We start from the raw sequence: 21,214 nt of genomic DNA, 5'->3' as shown, positions 1-21,214 counted from the left end.
ATTTTTTTCTCTTAACAAAATTTAATTGATGCCAGTGTTTAGGTCAGGATTTGTATGGATATTCACTAGTAAGTTCTGGTTTTGATTAACATGAGTAATGGTATCTTCTGCCCTGTCTCCACAGACGGTAGCTGCCCCTGAGTTAAAGCACAATATTTCACAGACTTCCACTCTTGTTGGTTTGAAAGACTTTATGGTGAGACTGTTGTAGTTAAACCTGATATTTTCCAAATAAATTAATGGGAGGTACTGGCTGTCAGTGGAGTGCCAAAGTTTTTATTCATTGGTTAGATCTAGTGGTTATGAACAGATGCTCAGTGTGTGAATAAAGTTTTTATTTTTTAATGTACAGGTTCACAGGCCTTTATCCGGAACCCTTGGTGGACAGTGTGTTCCGAATTTCGGATTTTTCCAGGTTTCTGAACAAAAGCCAGCTGCCCCAGATTTAAGCCCACCTGAATTGTGCTGCAATATCCACCCCCTTCCAGTCACGCTGGCGTCTCTCTCCCCCTCGCCCACCCGAGTCGTGCTGCTGTCCCTCCCTCCCCTCTTCTTCTCCCCACCCCCCCCCCCCCCCCCCCCCCGCTGTACCAGGAATAAAATACCTGTTTTTGGAGCTTTCCGGATTTTAGATGTCTGGATAAAGGATTGTGTATCTGTAATAAGTTATTTTTATAATTTCTAACAATAGCCACAGAGGTTGATCTGTCAGAGTAGATGGTGATTTAAATTGGCAGGCAACTGAAAGCTCCATGGAAAGAGGGTACGTTTTCCCGCAAAGCAACTACCCAGGTTGCATATGGTTTCTCCAATGGACCAGACATCACACTAAATGCCCAATGTATTATGCCACATTGAGAACAAGTACAAATGAATCAGAGCTTCATCTGCATCAGGGTGATAGAAATAGAAGGGGAATTGTACCCCCATTGGTTGAATGGAAGTTGTCATTCAAATAGAGTGGTGGACAGGGAACAAAAGAGCAGACCCTGGCAATGTAATCTCTTGAAAAGATAAAAGAAGTGGAGAGACGAATATTATTATGGTATTAATTATAATGAACAACCAGGGAATATCTTTGATCTATGCCCAGTAACTGGTTAAATTACCAAATGTAACATTTTTTCAATAGAAAAAAAAATGACATTTAATTCAAGACGTCAATGTGAGGAAATTTTAGTGAAGAGGAAACTTTTGTTCGGCTTTATTGCATGTTACAATTGACTGGCTACATTGTTTGCATAAGAGCCCTTAGAGTCGTACCAAGTATTTTGTGATAAACAAACTCATTATTATCAAATTGTAAAACATGCAGGTTTACAACTGGCGATATATCACCTCAATAGGTATTGATTCCCTAATATTTTTTGCAGGTATTCTTTGGTGAGATGGGAAGGGCTTTGGCTGACACAAAAGTTGAAAAAGATCTTTTGTTCTTGGAAAATATATTGATTTGGTCTATCAAAATGATTTGAGAGAAACCCAATAGACGGCTGATGCTGTGGTTATAGTAAACACACCGAAATGCTGGGGGATCTCAGCCGGTCTTTTCAGTATCTATAGGAGACCTTCTTCAAGGAAAAATCAGAAAAGACAGAACCAGATTATATAAGAAAGTCTCAGAATTCAAACAATGGGAGAGGAATCTAGACCAACAAAAGGTGCTAATTGGATGTGTTAAAGGACCAGGTAGAATTTATCATGTCTGTGTGAAAGGAGACAGGAACTGAAGAGGTTGGGGGTGGGGGGGGTGGTGGTTTAACGAAAACCGAAGAAGTCGATATTAATGCCATCCGGTTGGAGGGTGCCCAGTCAGAAGATGAGATGTTCCTCCAATTTATGAGTGGTCTCGGTCTGACAGTACATGAGACCATGGATAGACATGACAGCAAGGGAATGGGATGGAGAATTGAAATGGGAGATCCACACTATTGTGATGGACAGAGCTGAGGTCTGCGCCCAGTCTCTCCAATGTACAGGAGACTGTCTATTGGAGGAACAACACCTCATCTTCCGATTGGGCACCCTCCAACTGGATGACATTAATGTCGACTTATCTGGTTTTTGTTGAACCCAACCCCCCCCCCACCACTACCTTCATTTCCCCCCCCCCACCGTCATCTCTCTATTCCCTGTCTCCTTTCACACAGACATAAATTCTACCTAGTCCCTGATCCCATCCAATTAACACCTTTTGTGTGCTAGATTCCTCCCCATTGTTTGAATTCTGAGACTTTCTGATATATCCTGCTTCGTCCTTTTCTGATTTTTTTTTTTCCTCTTGAAGGGCTCAGGCCTGAAACGTCGACAATATATCTTTGTCTCCTATAGATGCTGAAAAGGCCAGCTGAGGAAAAAAATCAGAGGGGGTTCTCTTTGGACCATGAAGGACATCTACAACACTTGATGCAGGCAAAAGGCAATAAACATTGTGAAGGACTCCACACACTCTTTATGTAAACTTCTCTTTTCTGCCATCTGGTAGGAAGTATTGTAGCACTCAGGTCATTACTTCCAGATTGAGCAACAGTAGGCCCTTTCAAATTGCCATGTAAAATGGGGTTAACCGGGCAATTTGGATGGTTAGCAACCCAGTTGCATGGTGACTTGAAAGTGTCCAACCAGGTCAGAACCCAACTGGATCACTGACCTACCTCAGAAGTTGTCAAGTGCTTCAGCAGTTTGATAGAGGAAATAGTCGACCCGGTTACTCTAGTGACATCACCGCTTGCGTGCTGGCGTCACGGGAAAACCCCTGGCTGAGGTGCCGCTGCCGCGGTGGTGGGGAGGAGGGGGGGTGGTGGTGGAGAGGTTACTTCAGCAGAAAAAAGAGGTCGCTGCCGCAGGGGGAAAGACAGTGGGGGTGGCGACTGACGGGGGAGACTGACTGCCGATAGTTCCCGTGAGTGCATGACGCATCATCGTGGGGGGGGGGATACCTCCTAAAGTTGCCAGGTTGTTGATTTAATGGGTCCATTTCCCCCTTGTGATTTGAAAGGTGGTTCCAGCACCTTTGTCACATTAATTGACCTGAGTCCTAGAAGGGCTGCCCAGGTGCTGCAATTTGAAAAGGGTTTTCCCCCAAGCCATCAGGCTCCTGAAGTTCCAGAACATGTATTCTTTCTTTGACTTGGCTTCGCGGACGAAGATTTATGGAGGGGTAATGTCCACGTCAGCTGCAGGTTCATTTGTGGCTGACAAGTCCGATGTGGGACAGGCAAACACAGTTGCAGCGGTTGCAAGGGAAAATTGGTGGGTTGGGGTTGGGTGTTGGGTTTTTCCTCTTTTGTCAGTGAGGTGGGCTCTGCGGTCTTCTTCAGAGGAGGTTGCTGCCCGCCGAACTGTGAGGCGCAAAGATGCACGGTTTAAGGCAATATCAGCCGATATCTGGTGGTGGTCAATGTGGCAGGCACCAAGAGATTTCTTTAGGCAGTCCTTGTATCTCTTCTTTGATGCACCTCTCTCTCGGTGGCCAGTGGAGAGCTCGCCATATAACACCATCTTGGGAAGGCGATGGTCCTCCATTCTCGAGACGTGACCTACCCAGTGCAGTTTGATCTTCAGCAGCGTGGATTCGATGCTGTCGGCCTCTGCCATCTCGAGTACTTCGATGTTGGAGATGAAGTTGCTGCAATGAATGTTGAAGATGGAGCGGAGACAATGCTGGTGAAAGCGTTCTAGGAGCCGTAGGTGATGCCAGTAGAGGACCCATGATTCGGAGCCGAACAGGAATGGGTATGACAACGGCTCTGTATACACTAACATATATGAATAGTGTACATTTACTGTATACATCTTAATTAATATTTCAGTGTGTTGAACTTCTAACATTTATTTAAATATCCTCTGTGGTTCTGGAGATACGCTATCTCGACTTTTCTGTGTGTTTACTATCAAAATGATTTTTGTAGGCAAGGAATATATTTAGTGTATTTACAAAATTCTGCTAATGTACTTGAATACAGTGCAACTATTGCCTCCTGTGGATGAGCCGTAGTTGTACATTGACAAAATAATTCCTATATTTTTATGATTTGTGTAATAGCAGAAAGTTTATAATGTTGCATTTAAAATCTCTCAATGTGTTGGAAACTTTGAATAAGCTTAGTAAGAATAACTGCATTTACAAAAATATTGGAATTATTGAATTAAAATGTTTTACATTTCCTTTCTCACTTGGCTTTTAGTGAACAATAATTCATTATGCTCGATGCAAAATTATCAGCATCTAATCTTATCCAATGCTAATTTGTTGATGCTTGACTTTAATTTGGTGACTTGCTTTTCTCCCTTAGCTTCTGTTTCTCTGTTTCACTAACTGTCCTAGACAAGGATTGCAATTAATTTTAGCTGATTTTACTAGTAACAATGTTAACTTTTTTTTTGCCCTTTGAAAGAACAAAGGACATAGGTAAGATAATTTTAGTTATGGTGGGAACTCGGTTGCCCTTACCTGAGCCTATATATAACGAAATTTCCACAGTAAATGTGCTTAATTAATTAATTACAACCCGAAGTAGTCAAGTAAACTAAACCTGAGCACCTTCCCAAGTGTAAATGATAACGTTTGTGTTTTGATAATATGTGAAAATTACTTTATAATTTTGAAATTTTACTCGTTTCACCAAAACGTTAGCTTGTATATTTGACTTGAAATTTTTATTTTTTCCGTTTTTTTTTTAATCAGGGCAATCCTGCATAATACGTAGGCTATAGGTGACAGAAATCTTAACGAACATTTTAAAAGTAATTGAGTAAGCATAAATGTTTAAAAAATTATTTTAAATTAATGAATATAATTTTAAAAGACATAAACTGATATGAATCAATTTATACTTTAATATGTAAAAAAGAAATCGAGCCATTTACCTTCATTTACCTTTTCTAAACAGGTCAGTTACTATGTTCAAATAAAGTTGGACTAGATGTGCCAGCCATTGCTGCAGCAAACATGAGGGACCAAATGTGAAACATATCTGACCCCTCCCCTCGTTTCAGCCTGACTGAAGTGAGTTCCCGAATTGGGTGTCAAGTCAGGAAGCAGAGGTCAAATATACTGACCTCTAGGACATTCTACATATCTATGCTGCACAACACAGGTGTGAAAGCTGATAACTTACTAACCCATGGCATTATGCTGCCTTTGGAACCATAAGCTGAGCACAATTCAGGCCTGTGCTTTAAGCCACTAGAAATACATGGTTTTTTCAAGGGCATTTATACTTTCTTTCAGGTTAAAAAAATGTTTCAAGTAATTGCAGTGAATTTGTCATGGACACTGCCACTTATCATTTAAATCTTATAAAATAATTATATATATCAAATATGAAAGCAAACTTTACAAATAAATACTTGAGCTAAACCAATTTTAATAGATGTTTCAAAAAAAAGCCTCCCAACCCAAAATGTTGACTATTTCTTTCAATGGATGCTGTCTGTCCTAAGTCCCTCGAGCTTTTCGTTGTTTGGTTAAGATTCCAGCATTTGCAGTTTTTTGTGTTTCTCTTTTTTTAGTCAACATATGATTTTCTTGTAATGTACATTGTTTTTGTATATTGTTCCATGCCTCTACCGAATAATAGTTTACAATTGAAACCTTCAGCCTCACAGCTCATCAGGCAATATGATTGAACTAAAGTTTATAATAATTAAAAACTTGCAGAAATGCTGCTGTTTTAAAGCAACAGAACAGATCAAATCACTTTACCGGTGACTTTTATCTACCAAAAAATGATGTCAGCCCAGTTAAAGGTGTGCCTAAGAAAATGAAAGAATGGCGGAAAGCATAGATGCAAGTGAGAGATTCTAGTAAAATTAAATTTAGAGGTAAGATAATAAGAAGCCACTTTAAGATTGAAAACTAAAAATGCAAAATGAACATCATCTTAAGGAGTCTTAAATAGGCAATTCACTCTTGGGGGCTGAATTACACCATGTCAAAACAATTATACCGTTTGCAATTTTCGTATGAAAGAAAGACTTAAAAAGATTATGCAAACAATGAGAAGCTGGAGTCATTCAGCGGGTCAGACAGAATCCTTGGGGAGAAATGGGTATTCAGCGTTTTGGGTCAGAACCCTTTATTGATTAGGTTTAAATTTAATAAAAATGTGCATGAATACCAGGAGCAATGAAATATCTGCTGTCAATGAGTTATCTAGGCTAGAATCAATGTGTAGCATAGAACTTGGTAGCAATCAATATTTGCTTGTCTTGATGTCTTTCTCACATTGATCTTCTTTTGCATGATAGTTATTTTGAAATGCTGCTTTAATTTTACCTTGTTTTCCTTAATAATTTTTTCAGTAAGATATTGTTTTCTCTGACCACTCATTACTTTAAAGTTGAAGAAGGTGGGGAGAGGTCGGTGTGCCTCACTTTTGGCTGCTTCTTCTTTGTGAAAGCAATGGCAATCCTAATTGTAACAGAGAATTACTTGGAGTTTGGACTGGAAGCAGGTACTTGAGGTGCTAAACCTGAAATGTTTAAACATATTAACTGAAAACTACTTTGGAATATCACATTTTTATAACATCACTCCATGTTGCAGTGCTGTTAACCTTTGGAAACCATGCATGTGCTTTTCAAGAATTAATTTCCTGTGATGTCTCTCACGTTTTGATTTGCTCTTCCCATATCTGCTTTTATCCTTGAAATTTATTCTCTTTTTTGCACACTGGCTCAGAATGATTTTTTTTGTCAGATATCTACAAAGGAAATCAGTATGGCGGTGATGGTACAAGTGACAACATGGTGGTGGCAGAACCTGAGGAAATCTGATGGTGTGAAATTACCAGCTAGTGTTTTACTAGCATAGGGTATGGGGTGGTGGAGCTAGTTAATTGACCAGAGTCAGTAATGTTTGCACCGAGAATGGCATTGATGATCTCACACATAAATAACAAATATAAGAAATTAATAAAACAATGCGAGTCTTAGTGCAGCTGGGTTCAGTATCAAAACTTCTTGGACATGACTAAAATATTATTCCTGGTAATTGTGTGATCATAAATCATTTAAGTCAAGAAAACCTTCTCAGGTAAATTCTTGATATGTTTGCAGTTTTTGGGAGTTCTTGTATTAATCCTTTATGGGGTTTGATGCATATTGAATTTGTTAGGAACTTTTAAAAAAATCTTTGTCTCAGTGATTGCTACCTGGGTTTTGTTTTCTATATCATCAAAATACAGTAAAAATCCTAAAATCTGGACTGCTTGGGGATTGAGTTGGTCCGGATTTTTGAATTTACTGGATTCTTGGGCAGTGTTTTTAAAATCCATATTTAAGGAGAATAAAGAAGAGATGAACAGGTACATTTTGATAAAACATTTTTTTCATATAAAATGCAAAGAACAAAAAAAAATTATTCGTACAGTTTGAGAGTTTTCGAGAAGTCTGGATTCTTTCTGGCTCCAGAGTTTTGGACTTTTTACTGTAGTACCAAGTTCAGGAACAAATTGAAATCACTCGAGTAATTGTAATTCTATTTAGGGTAATTGTATCTCTTCAGTACTGCACATGCATCAAAGATACGGTTACAGGAATAAAAGATTCTGTTGCTATATTACTCATAGAATTCTGTGATCAAGGATCAAGTAAGTAATACCAACAATTCTTATTCCCAAATGAGAGAGCACTGGTTCTGCCAATAGAATGCAGGGGATTGTCTGCACAAATTATGAAAATGTGGCAGAAGTCATAAACTTGAGCTGTAGTTACCTTGGGCAGTATGTTCATTCTGGGCAATCAAAGTCTTTTGTTAAGGCAGAGTTCTGTAGAATATTATGTGAGAGTCTGAAGACCATGAGATTTATCGCAACAATCTTGTTTAAAGCACATTGTTGCTCTCAATGTTTTCCTTCTACAATATAACATCCAAACTACACTCTAGCAGTTGCTACTTTGCAAAGATAATTCTTGGGTTTTTTTCTTGCTGTCTACCATCATTATCATATTGTGTACAATGTCCATTGTGCCATGTGCACGAAGCCTAACAAAATTCCACGGTGAAGCAGTAAAACTGAAATACTCCATTATTCAACTCCAGAACTACTGATGGTTTTGTATCTGGCTGACCAGGTACTTATTCCTGTGATGTCTTCAGTACATGTGTTTCTATGCTAACTTGAAGGTCACTGGAAAATTTATCATCATGCTATGTAAAATAATTTAAAGTGTATTGGAGCATTAATTGGAATAACATGCAAATAGTTCAGTAAATTGACTGATCTGGAGCCTCCAACTCCTGAACTAGCTGGATATTCAGAATTGTATTGTACTTTGTCTATGGAGGAAATCTGTGGATCACTATTTTGGTGAATGTGCACCTATGAGATGAGATATAATATCCCATGGCTTTGTATTGGAAAAGAGCTGGGTGGTCTGGGCATTATTTATCCAGTTTGTTATTTATTGCTCAACAAACATCATTGAAACATTATTTGATGTGGGGGGGGGGGGAGATGGGTGGGAACATGCCTTGCTATTTGATATCTTCCTTTTAAAATATCAAAATTATAGAAAAAAACATTGTGGAACTAAAATGAAAGTAGTTGATTGGAGTGGGTTTGCTTGGAAGTCTATGATGGAAAAAAAATATCCAACCTAATTACAGTAAGTTTCTGACAATAGATACAGATTTGAATGTACTTCATCTGATGGTAAATGGCCATGCTTTGTGTATTTTGTACTCCTCAATTATGTAATAGATATTCTGTAAAGAAATGTTTACATTACATAGAATGACTTTCCACTACCTGTATTAAAAAAGAAAACTGTGTCTGATCAGATTTTATGTTACGTTAAACCCATCAAAATTAGTTTAGAAAACAGCATAGAAGCTCCTTTTATTCCCATTTGTCCTCTCATCCCCTGTTTGAATGATCTATTCAGTAGGAGCTTTTTTCAGTCCGATGCCATTTGTTGATTTATTATTTACCTGAAGCAGGTAATTTTCTTTCCTATGATTTTACAAGTTCAGGTTTACAACGGGAACTTCATTGTTCACTTTGATGCAGATGAAACATTTTGAAAGGGGGAGGAGTGACATTGCTCATCAGGGAAAACATCACAGCTGTGCTCAGGCAGGACGGACCAGAGGGCTTGTCTTCTCTGGCTATATGTTGGAGCTGAGGGCTCATCTACTCTGGTTATATGGGTGGAGCTGAGGAACGAGAAAGGTACAACCATACTTGAGGGGTTGTATTATAGGCCTCCCAATAGTCAACAAGAATTGGAGGAGTAAATCTGTAGAGAGATAACGGACAGCTGCAGGAAACATAAAGTTGTGATAGTTGGAGTTTTTAACTTTCCACATATTGACTGAGACCACCATACTTTAAAAGGGCTTGATGGCTTGGAGTTTGACAAATGTGTTCAGGAAAGTTTTCTCAATCAGTAATGGAGAGACCAACTAGAGAGAGTGCAATACTGGATCTCCTTTTAGGAAACGAAACTGGACAGGTGACAGAAGTATGTGTTTTTGGTCCAGTGATCATAATGTCATTAGTTTCAAATTAATTATGGAGAAGGATAGGTCTGGGCCTCGGGTTGAGATTTTAAATTGGAGAAGGCCAATTTTGAGGAAATGAGAGAGAATCTAGAATGTGTGGACTGGGTTAAGTTGTTTTTCTGCTTGGAATGTGTGAGGTAAATGGAGGATCAAAAGCAAAGTTAGAAGGTATAGGGAACCTTGATTTTTGAGGGATATTGGGGATCTGGTTCAGAAGATGAGAGAGGTGTATAACAGGTGTAGACAGCATGGAGCAAGTGAGGTACTTGAGGAGTATAAAAAATGCAAGAGGAACCTCTAGACAGAAATCAGAAAAGCTAAAAGAAAGCATGAGGTTCCTTTGGCAGACAATGGGAAGGAATGTCCTAAGGGTTTCTGCAGGTATATTAAGAGAAAAAGGATAGTAAGGGACAAAATTGATCCCCTTGGAGCCAAAATTGATGGAGGAGATCTTAAATGATTTTTTTTTTTCATTAGTATTCACTCAGGAAACCGGCATAATCATGGGAAGTAAGGAAAACAAGCAGTGAGGTTATGGAATCTATACAGATTAAAGAGGAGGAAATATTTGCTGTCTTTAAGTAAATTCCCAGGGTCTGACAAGATCCCTCACACCTTGAGGGAAGCTAGTGCAGAAATTGCAGGGGCTCTGGAAGAAATATTTAAAATGTCCTTAGTCACAGGTGTGGTGCTAGAGGATTGGAGGGTAGTTCATGTTGTTGCATTGTTTAAAAAAGGCTCCAAAAGTACCCTGGAAATGATAAGATGGTGAGCCTGACATCAGTAGTAGGTAAATAACTGGAAGGTGTTCTAAGAGATTAGATATACAATTATTTGGATAGCCATGGACTGATTAGGGATAATCAACATGGCTTTGTGAATGGGAAGTCACATTCAACCAATTTTTTTTTTGAGGAGGTTCCAGGAAGGTTGATGAAGAAAGGGTGTGAATGTTGTCTACATGGACTTTAAGACAGATGACAAAGTCCCACATGGGAGGTTTTGTCAGGAAGGTTCAAATACTAGATATTCATGATAAAGTAGTTAACTGGATTTGACAATGGCTGGACAGGAGAAGACAGAGTAGTGGTGGAAGATTGCTTCTCAGATTGGAGGCCTGTGACTAGTGGTACACCTCAGGAATTGGTACTGGGACCATTGTTTGTCATCTATATCAATGATCTGGATGATAATGTGTTAAATTGGATCAGCAACTTTGCAGATGACTCTAAGATTGGAAGTGTTGTGGACAGTGAAGAAGGTTTTCAAAGCTTGCAGAGGGATCTGGACCAGCTGGAAAAATGGGCTGAAAAATGGTAAATGGATTTTAATGCAGACAAGTGTGAGGTGTTGCATTTTGGAAGGACAAAACCAGAAAGGACATAGGCAGTAAATGGTAAGGCACTGAGGAGTGTGGTAGAACTGGGAAATCAGATACAAAATTCCCTGAAAATGGCGTCACAGGTGGATAGGGTTGAAAAGCGAGCTTTTGGTATATTGGCCTTCATAAGTCAACGTATTGAGTACAAGAGTTGGGATGTTATGTTAAAGTTGTATAAGACATTGGTGAGGCCAAATTTAAATATTGTGTGCAGTTCGATAGGCTGTTTTTTTCTGCTGAGGGTAGGTGAGATACAAACCAGAGGACATGGGTTAAGGGTGAAAGGGGAAAAGTTTAGGGGGAACATGAGGGGGAACTTCACACAGAGAGTGATGGGAATATGGAAAGAACTTCCAGCTAAAGTGGAGAATGCGGGCTCAATTTTAACATTTAAGAAAAATCTGGATATGTACATGGTTGGGAGAGGTATGGAGGGCTATGGGCTGGGTGCAGGTCAATGGAACTAGGCATAGAAATGGTACAGCACAGACTAGAGGGGCTGAAGTGGCCTGTTTCTGTGCTGTAATTATTATATGGTTCTATGATCCATTACCCTTTTTTTTGATTGAGTTGATTTTTAAATCATTATCCTAAAAGAATTAAGATCATTCAAGTCCACTAAGGAATATTAACATAATGCATTGTAAAAAGCACAATTAATGTACCTATTAATATTCCCTGATGGTTTCTGAAAAACAGATTAAAGTTCCTCTCAAATTAACATTTTTTTTTCTCTTTTCTCACCACCAATATTCAGGATTTGCAAACTTTTCTGGCAGTGCTATGCAGTTCCTTGAGAAACAAGGCCTGCAATCCCAGTAGGTGTCATAACTTTTTCATTTTTGATTATCACTTTAATATTTCGGTTGTCAATTTGATTACTTATAGAATTACTGAAGTTCCCCTGTTTTACATGTGAAAATCAGATTCATCAAATTGTTATAGTATATTTTGTGTCTTCCAATGTGTTGTACAGTTAACGACAGTCATTTTAGTATTTATTTTCATTGTGTAAGGATTAATATAGCCAATTAAAATATCTATTGAGGTTTAAAACTTTATTCAAAGTCATTGCCATTTCAGAATGTCGCATAGATTAAGCAGCCTCAGTAGACTGATGATGTAAAATGTATGCCAGAATTTTCGTCAGTCTGCCACAATTATATAATGAAGTAAAAACACAATGCTGGAGAAACTCAGTGGAGCAAACAGTACACTTTATATAGCAAAGATAAAAATACATACCCAATGTTTCGGGCTTGAGTCCTTCATCAATATATAATGATTAGGGAAGGTTGAAGTCGGCTTATCTGGATCTGACATGATGATTTTTGATCAGATAAACACTTGTAGATGCAAGAGACAGCTGATGTTGAAATTTGGTGCCAAAAAAAAACAACTGCTGGATGAACTCATTGGTTCAGGCAACTTCTGTTAGGATGGAAGAGAAACCGTGTTTTCATTTGAAGTCCTGCATTAGGATTGTGTGAGTAAAGGGCGATGGCCAGCATAAAGAGAAGAGATGAGGGGAGGGCTGAGGTAGGACTTGGCAAGTGATAGATGGATGACGTGATCGAAGAACAGCTGATCAACAGTGCGTTAGGCAATTTCCTCAATGCGGTTTCAGTTTATTTTTCCTCCCTCACCTGATTTTACCTGCGTTTCACCCACATGCTGGATGCCTGAACCCATTCGTCTATGGTTCCCATCTGTCCTCCAACCCTCCCTTATCTGGTTCCACGCGTCATTTTCCATATCAGATTCCATAATCTACTTGTCAATTATGTACCTCGCAGCCTCTCATTATTGCCACCCTTCCCTCCCCCACCTGGCTCCTTCTTCTCATCAACCCTGCCTCACTCCTCTCCCTCACCATTTTAATACTCATTCATCCTCATGCAAGAGAGTTTTGATCTAAAATTACTTTCTTTCTGCAGATGTTGCTTGGTCTGCTGAGTTTCTCAGCAGCTTGTTTTTAGTCATAGTGTAGATCTATGACACACAAGTATGTTACTAAAATGCCATTAAATAAAAAAATTATAGTTTATCATTTTCATTTTATCTATTTTAATTTTGCCTTGTGTTAAATTTTCAGTGCTGGTATGTCTGATTTTTTTCTTTAATACTTTATTCCAGAGGTCCAGTCTCAAAATTGACGTTTAAAATGTCCCTGGCTATTCTCTGTGCTTTCATTGGTGCTTTTCTGACATTTCCTGGCCTGCGACTGGCTCAGATGCATCTGGATGCCCTGAATTTTGCAAAGGAGAAGCTAACACAGTAAGAAACTTTGTCTTTAAAATTCTCCACTTGAAAAAAATACAGTACAAAAATATTCATGATCATTTTAAGTCAAAGAAAATTGAATGTCTGTTCTACAGTTTGATGTAGGGTTAGTAGTGATAAATTTGAATGTTTTATATCCATATTTTTATTGAAACCAACTGGCTCTGCAAACTCAAAGAATTAGAGTGTTCTTGTGAACCTATGTGGTTGACTGGTCTTACTGTTTTGCATGTTGCTATAACAGATCTTACCTTTGTTAGTTCTTGATTATTATTTGAGTTTTTCTTTTTAATTGTTCTTATGAAGAAGGATTTATGCTACACCATATAGGGACAAATAAGTGAAAAATTATTGAAATTATATGGAGTCCAAATCTCAGGAAGACTTGTTTCAATTGGTTCTGGTCATTCTATTTCCAGATCAGATGCAAAAAAATCTAATAAACAAAAAAAAAAAGGAAAAGGCAAATGGGAGGGCACCTCTTTAATGCCTCAGCGCACAACAAGCTTTGTGCTATCCCAATGACGTCCCTTGATTCAATAAACTTGAGATAAATCAAGATGCATCGTTGGAACCAACTCATTAGTTCTAATTTTCAGATTCAACTATCTGAAAGTACTTGTGCTGAGGAAGAATATATGCAGACTCCACCTTCTCTCAATCCAGATTGATCATTAAAGAGACTGTGTCATTGGTGGATATGACAGCTTGTTCCTGCAAAGTGGTGCTTTTAAAGGTGAGATCTGACGTTATCACTGATGTGCGATTGACATTCTGAAACCGATGCATCAGTTTAGAATTCTTGTGCAGGTACAGGATTAAGTCCAGAATATGACTCAGTTAATTGATCCACTCAGCCCTGTGAGTTATTTTAACTGAGTCAAGTTTCTTTCCTATACTGATGGTAGAGGAATTCCTGCTAATGTTGGCATTCCATGAAAAATGGCTATTACTGTTTTTCACTGCATTCTTTAGTATGTCAGTGAATCCTGTACCCATAATGAATGCAAGGTAACCATATACATTTCTGGAATGTGTAGCAGTTGTCTGTCTCTCGAGTTTATGACCAATATCACTTGTACTCACAGCGAAGTTCTATAGGCAGGGCGTGTTAACAGTTTAAATTATTCTTTTCTTTTCGTGTCTTGACTGGTGGAGCAGCTGTGCTCTGCTGTACTGCAAAAGAAGTATTTATTGGCTCTTCAGGCATTGCATCCCTTCAAGAAACTTCTGGATGTTTAGGAAGTTAATATCCTTGTATTTGGAAACAGGATGCTGGTATTGATCTTATGGATTCTTACACTGATCCTTTTGGAGATGATTTTGGTGTACACAGCAAGCTCTTGGTTCATAATTATAATTGGAAGTATGGGGTTATTTGGTTTTTTTGTTCTCCACATTAATATACTTTCGGCATTCCAGCAATAGTCACAGTGAGTATTTCATTAGCTGAAGATTATATTGGCATGTTCTAATGGTGTGTTTTGCCATTTCACCATTCATAGTTTCTTGTAATGTAGATGAGCATCATAGAAAGATTACCGCATAGAATACTCTGGTATTTCCCAGTCATCGAGGGGAAAAAAACAATCCAGTTTAATCAAAGTTTGGCGTCACAGTTCTACAATAAGGATACAAGTGTTTTTTTTTTTTTTAAATTCTGTAAAGGTTTCATGCAGCAAGTTTGCAGGGATTTGGTTTGACAGCGGAAACCCTGACAAGTTTCTACAGATGTGTGGTGGAAAATGTGCTGACCAGATGTGTGATATAGGGACACCAATGCCCCTGACCGTAAAGCTCTGCAAAAGGTAGTTGGCACAGTCCAGGTCATCAGAGGTGAAACTCTCACTATCATCGAGAACATTTACAGGGAGTGCTGCCATCAGAAAACAGCAGCAAACCATCACACATCCACACCACCCAGCACCTGCTCCGTTCTTGCTGCTACCAGCATAAAAGAAGTATAGGTGCCTCAAGATTCAGAGTTGTATGTGATGTCACATATGTAACTGGCGATAAATCTGAAATTTGAAGTTCTGCATATTCACAATGTTGATCCTTTTATTTCCTTTCTGATTTCCCCGCCCCCCCCATATTCTTCTAAATCTATGCTCCAAGTTTTTTTTTTATTCATACAGAGAGAGGGAAGTGTGTCCTTCAAACTTAATCTTCCATAGGCCCTACGTCATTTAAAGCTACAGATCATTCACAGAAATTAACCAAATAATTTAGTAATTCAGCAAATATCTCTGTTATAATCTGTAAATTAAGCAAATGAGGTAAATTTAGAAAATTCCTCTCCTTCTTAAAATATTTTTTATTGAGTTTAACATATAATTTCTACATACAAAGTCTACTAATATAACAAGTAACAGGCCATATCATATACATATCACAAATTAATATAAAATATAATTCAAAAAACCTATCCATATTTGTTTAAAAATATTTTTTTTTAATTCTGAATGGAAACCAAGTAAGCTACAATAGAAACTCCCGTGGTCTAAATAAAGGGTAAATTCTGTTTAATTTAATGATATGATCTAAGATGACCATAATTAAACCTATATTTAACAAGTTAATCTTAAAAAAAAAGGAAAAATAAACAAAAAAACCTAAAACTGAATCTATTCTATCCCCTCCCTCTAATCAAGGTTACCTTGGAGATAAGGATATAAAGATATGAATCAAATAGCAACCTTCAGAAACTAGACAGAGAATCACCAGAGCTTTCAGACTTCTTAGATCTGCCAATCATGATGGTATTCTATGAATGGGCCCCACATCTTTTCAATTTGAAACTCTCTAACTGTAGTATGGTATCTAATTTTCTCCAAGCTTAAATAGGACATTACATCTTGAGTAATTTGTAGTGTAAGAGAAGTAACATAACAATTACAGCACGGAAACAGACCATTAGGCCCTTCTAGTCCGCACCGAACCAAACACTCCTCTCTAATCCCACCTACCTGCACAATGACCATAACCCTCCACCTTCTTATCCATATACCTGTCCAGCTTTTTCTTAAATAATAAAATTGACTCTGCCGCCACTATTTCTCCCGGAAGCTCATTCCACACCGCTACCACTCTCTGAGTAAAGAAGTTCCCCCTCATGTTACCTCTAAACCTCTGCCCCTTAACTCTTAACTCATGTCCTCTTGTTTCAATCTCTCCTCCTCTTAACGGAAATAGTCTATCCACATCCACTCTATCTCTTTCATAATCTTAAATACCTCTATCAAATCCCCTCTCAGCCTTCTACGCTCCAAAGAATAAAGACCTAATCTGCCCATTCTCTCCCTGTACTTTAGATGCTTAAACCCAGGTAACATTCATGAGTCATCTTTCCATTTCATTAAAACTGCTTACCTGGCTATCAAGAAAAATGTTAACGATACAGATTTCTTCCTTGACTATTGATATTGTAGTGGAACAAGCTTGTTGTTTTGAGGCAAAAATTCCAGTAGTAATTAAATGCTCCTTCCAGTGCATTCAAACTGACTGTAGATGCCACCATACTGACCTCTTTGAATTTTCCTTGGCCTTGGTTTTGCTATTTGCAGTTTTTCTATTCCAGGGTGGCATAGAGGCTAGCACACACCTATTACAAAACCAGAAACCGTGGTTTGAATCTGGCACCCATGGGATTTCTTTGGGTGATCCGGTTTCTTCCCATCCTTCAAAAACATGGGGATTTGAGGGGTTTGGGCTCGTGGGCCAGAAGGTTTTTTTTTAAACGTTTTGGAACCAGTAGCAATTCAAAGCGAAAAAAAAAAAAAGAAATGATCCATCTTGAATGCTTTCCTAATAAATATTTGAATAGTTTAACCATCACTGGAAGGATTTCAACTGAACTAATATTATCTGGCTCAAAGTGAACTCCAATGTGGATAACCAGATTGGCTCCTCTGATCAGAGGGCAATCACTGGCAGTTTCGACCATTTTTTAGAAAGCAAAATATTTTAGCATCTTGATCTGTGTTAGGATGCATAGTTTGGGAGTTTTGTATGTTTAAAATTTTTTAAAATCCATATATAGTCTTAATGAGTTAGATCCTTACAAATTTTTTTACTTAAGCAAACCCCAATTTATCATTTTCCAAGGATGGCAGTTTTGACCATTTTTTAGAAAGCAAAATATCTTAGCATCTTGATTTGTGTTAGGATGCATAGTTTGGGAGTTTTGTATGTTTAAAATTTTTTAAAATCCATATATAGTCTTAATGAGTTAGATCCTTACAAATTTTTTTACTTAAGCAAACCCCAATTTATCATTTTCCAAGGATGGCAGTTTCGACCATTTTTTAGAAAGCAAAATATCTTAGCATCTTGATCTGTGTTAGGATGCATAGTTTGGGAGTTTTGTATGTTTAAAATTTTTAAAAATCCATATACAGTCTTAATGTGTTAGATCTTTACAAATTTTTTTACTTAAGCAAACCCCAATTTATCATTTTCCAAGGATGGCAGTTTTGACCATTTTTTAGAAAGCAAAATATCTTAGCATCTTGATTTGTGTTAGGATGCATAGTTTGGGAGTTTTGTATGTTTAAAATTTTTTAAAATCCATATATAGTCTTAATGAGTTAGATCCTTACAAATTTTTTTACTTAAGCAAACCCCAATTTATCATTTTCCAAGGATGGCAGTTTCGACCATTTTTTAGAAAGCAAAATATCTTAGCATCTTGATCTGTGTTAGGATGCATAGTTTGGGAGTTTTGTATGTTTAAAATTTTTAAAAATCCATATACAGTCTTAATGTGTTAGATCTTTACAAATTTTTTTACTTAAGCAAACCCCAATTTATCATTTTCCAAGGATGGCAGTTTCGACCATTTTTTAGAAAGAAAAATATCTTAGCATCTTGATCTGTGTTAGGATGCATAGTTTGGGAGTTTTGTATGTTTAAAATTTTTAAAAAAAATCCATATATAGTCTAAATGTGTTTGATCCTTACAGATTGTTTAATTAAGCAAGCCCCAATTTATCATTTTCCAAGGGTGTCAAATTGCAGCTATGCACTTTCCTGATTGTAAATTGCTCATTACCTTTGCATTTCTGAGGTTCACTTTCTTCATTCATTCATGGGATGTAATTATGGCAGCAAGCCCAACATTTGCTCTTATTACTAATTATCCTTGAAGGTGGAGATGAGTTATCTTGTGAATACACCTCAACAGTAAATGAAGGTATCCCTTAGACAGAATTTGGATTCAACACCAACAAAGGGTTGTTCAAGTTCAGTATCATCATCCAATTGTACAAGTACAACTGGTCAAAACAGCCGGTATAAAAATTTGCAAACTCCGAGAGAGACATAGCACATATATCCTCAAGTGATTTGTAAGGGAGTACCTATATTAAAATAAATAGTTGAGTCTCAGAGTGTGAGCAGCCGTTTCACTGCCTGTGAGAAGAAGCTGTTTCTTAGCCTAGTTTTGCTATTTGCAGCTTTTCTATTCCAGGGTGGCATAGAGGCCCTTATACTTCTGTCTCTCCAAGTATAAGCTCATGATTGCAGGACCAGTGACATGGGTTTGAACCTGGTGCTAGCTGTAAGGAGTTTGTTTTCTCTGGCTGATTTCCTCCCACATTCTAAAGACATAGAGGGTTGATAGGCGAATTGATCAAATATGAATGAATTTGGGCAGAATGGGCTCATGGGCTGGAATGGACTTGTTACTGTGCTGTATCTGTAAATTAAATAAATATAAACGTTTACCTATTTCTAATTCACATCCTTGGATGTAATTTGAGGAAATACAAATTTAGCAAGGAATCGTGTTCTGGAAAGAAGATTTTTCAAGATTTTTAAACAAGCCAGTAAACTAGCCTGGTCTATAAATTCAAAAAAGCAAACATTTTAAGCCTATCATGGCAGCTGGGGAATTTAAAATCAAGTCACAGTCATAATGTAGAAATGGGCTCTTTTTTTCACCATGGCCATGTGGACCATTCCTGTAATAAATAATACGTGGTCTTCATACATTGACCAGTATGAAGACCATGTATGTACTTTTCTTCCTTGCTAATGTAGCACTTGTATCTGATTCCACCACATCCTCAGGCTGCATGTTCCAGATAATAGCCATTCTGGGAGAAAATTTGCCACTCAGATTTGCTTTGAAACTTCCTCTCACCTTCATCCTCTTACTTTTGATACTCTTACTATGGGGGGAAAAGATTTTGAATATCTACCCAATATCTCTCATAGTTTTCCATACTTCTGTCAGTTAGTCTTCAAAACTAGAACAAATTAAGTACTTTTAAGGGGCAAAACATTGTTCAGGTTCAGTAAAATTTCTGGGACTGTCGTGAAAGAAATGTGGTTTACCTCTACCCTTCAAGGAAGGATTTCAACTGAACTAATATCTGGCTCAAAGTGAACTCCAATTTGGATAACCAGATTGGCTCCTCTGTTCAGAGGCCAATTCTGAATGAACAAAAATGCCACTCCTTCCATGCTTGGGAGATCTAGTTCCAACCATGACTCCAGTCAATCGAGATTTTTCACGTTTTCCATTTACATGAAGTTTATTATTTCATCTGATGAGCTAGTCCATGAAATTTGACAGCAGGCCCTTTTTGGCCCTCAGTCCCATGCCACCCAATTACACCCAACTGACCTACAACCCTAGAACGTTTTGAAGGGTGGGAGGAAACCGAAGCACCAGTTGGAAACCCATGTAGACATGGGGAGAACATACAAACTCCTTACAGACAGCACAGGATTCAAACCCCAATCCCAATTGTTAGTGTTATAACAGTGTTGCGCTATCCGCTGCACTAACCATGCCATCCTAAGTGCTGATTTAAAATCGTAGCTATTTCTATAATATACTAAACTACACTGTTATCAATGTATCACATTGAATGTTTTGTAATTAAATTGCTAATTACTTTTATTTCAGTTTTATAGACATTGGTAAGAGCACATTTGAAGTACAGTTTATGACATTTTTTACCTATTTAATTGTTGACCCCATTACCACATCGAGCCAAAGGCTTGAAACAGACTTAAGTAAACCTGATCTTTATTTGCACTCCAGTTACTGAGCATGCCCATGTACAGCTAACTTCCAGCAACTTCAAATTGGAATTACTGTTCCTTCTAATGGATTCTTACCAAACCACAAGACTTGTAGTTTGGACTTAACTACTACCCTTGTGAGATGAGCAGGCCAGTTACACTCAAATGGGTCATGATCTTCTCTCTAGTTTCATACTCTACTTCTTGCAATGGGTGTTCCTCTAATTTTTTTTTTGCTAACTGCCTTGGAAAGTCCCTTACATTTATAATTTTTTCCTTCAATTTTTTTTGTGTTCAGAACCTAATCATTCAAGCTGTCACTTGTCTCAATAACTATGTAAGCAGAATATGCCTTTCTTCTTTTACCATCCATAACACAGACCCGGGTTCCCACCATAGTTGAACATCCTTCACTGCTGACATTCCAAAATCGGGTAAACTAGACCCTTATCAGCACAGAGAAAGAGGGTTCATGAAGAGTGTCTGTCAGTGCTTCACTATCCATCATATGCCTTCCAGTTTGCAGAGCTATAAAGTTGTTGACACTTGTACAAGTGTGCTTCTTTGTCCTTGGTTTTTCACCTTTTCTTATCTAAAGAAGAGAAGATTCTCCCAAAGCTTCTTGTGATCCTTGACGTCTTGTCACTGACTGCATAAGGAAGGATTTTAATGCATTGGGTTCCCAAATCAGAAAGGAATTAGTCAGCTAATACCTGGATTGATTGACTGCTTTAAGAAGCAAATATTGTGATGTGATGGTGGATAGCAAGTAGGAGCAGAATCCCTGAGCTCCGCAGAAGACTGAAGAAAAGGCAGAAAAACACATAGAAACAACCTCCGAGAGAATCCAGCAGAGAAAGAAGGACACAAAGCCCTCAATGAAAGGTGTAGACCTGAAACAGCCCCAAGATGTCGGGACCACGTGGCAAGGAGGTCGGCAGGGCCTACTCTAGGTCACTGCGGGAGGAGGTCACAGGTGACTCCCCTTCTCAGGAGAGCCATCC

At 38.1% G+C, this 21,214-nt stretch overlaps 1 protein-coding gene across 2 annotated transcripts in view; it reads left to right on the top strand.

Annotated features, from left to right (window-relative positions):
• tmem161b (transmembrane protein 161B) overlaps positions 1-21,214 on the top strand; it is a 57,176-nt gene that overhangs the window by 24,925 nt on the left and 11,037 nt on the right. The window contains exons 1-4 of one of the 2 annotated variants that reach the window (XM_069890530.1): positions 3,288-3,735; positions 6,345-6,458; positions 11,650-11,710; positions 13,029-13,169. In XM_069890530.1, coding sequence (XP_069746631.1) covers positions 3,711-3,735; positions 6,345-6,458; positions 11,650-11,710; positions 13,029-13,169 — 341 coding nt within the window. In that variant the 5' untranslated portion in view covers positions 3,288-3,710. Of the gene's footprint in view, positions 1-3,287; positions 3,736-6,306; positions 6,459-11,649; positions 11,711-13,028; positions 13,170-21,214 lie in introns of those variants that run through there. The other variant, XM_069890520.1, reaches the window with a different exon arrangement.

Source organism: Narcine bancroftii, chromosome 1 (assembly GCF_036971445.1).
Source record: "Narcine bancroftii isolate sNarBan1 chromosome 1, sNarBan1.hap1, whole genome shotgun sequence".
Taxonomy (NCBI): Eukaryota; Metazoa; Chordata; class Chondrichthyes; order Torpediniformes; family Narcinidae; genus Narcine; species Narcine bancroftii.
This window is presented reverse-complemented; position numbering and strand designations above follow the sequence as displayed.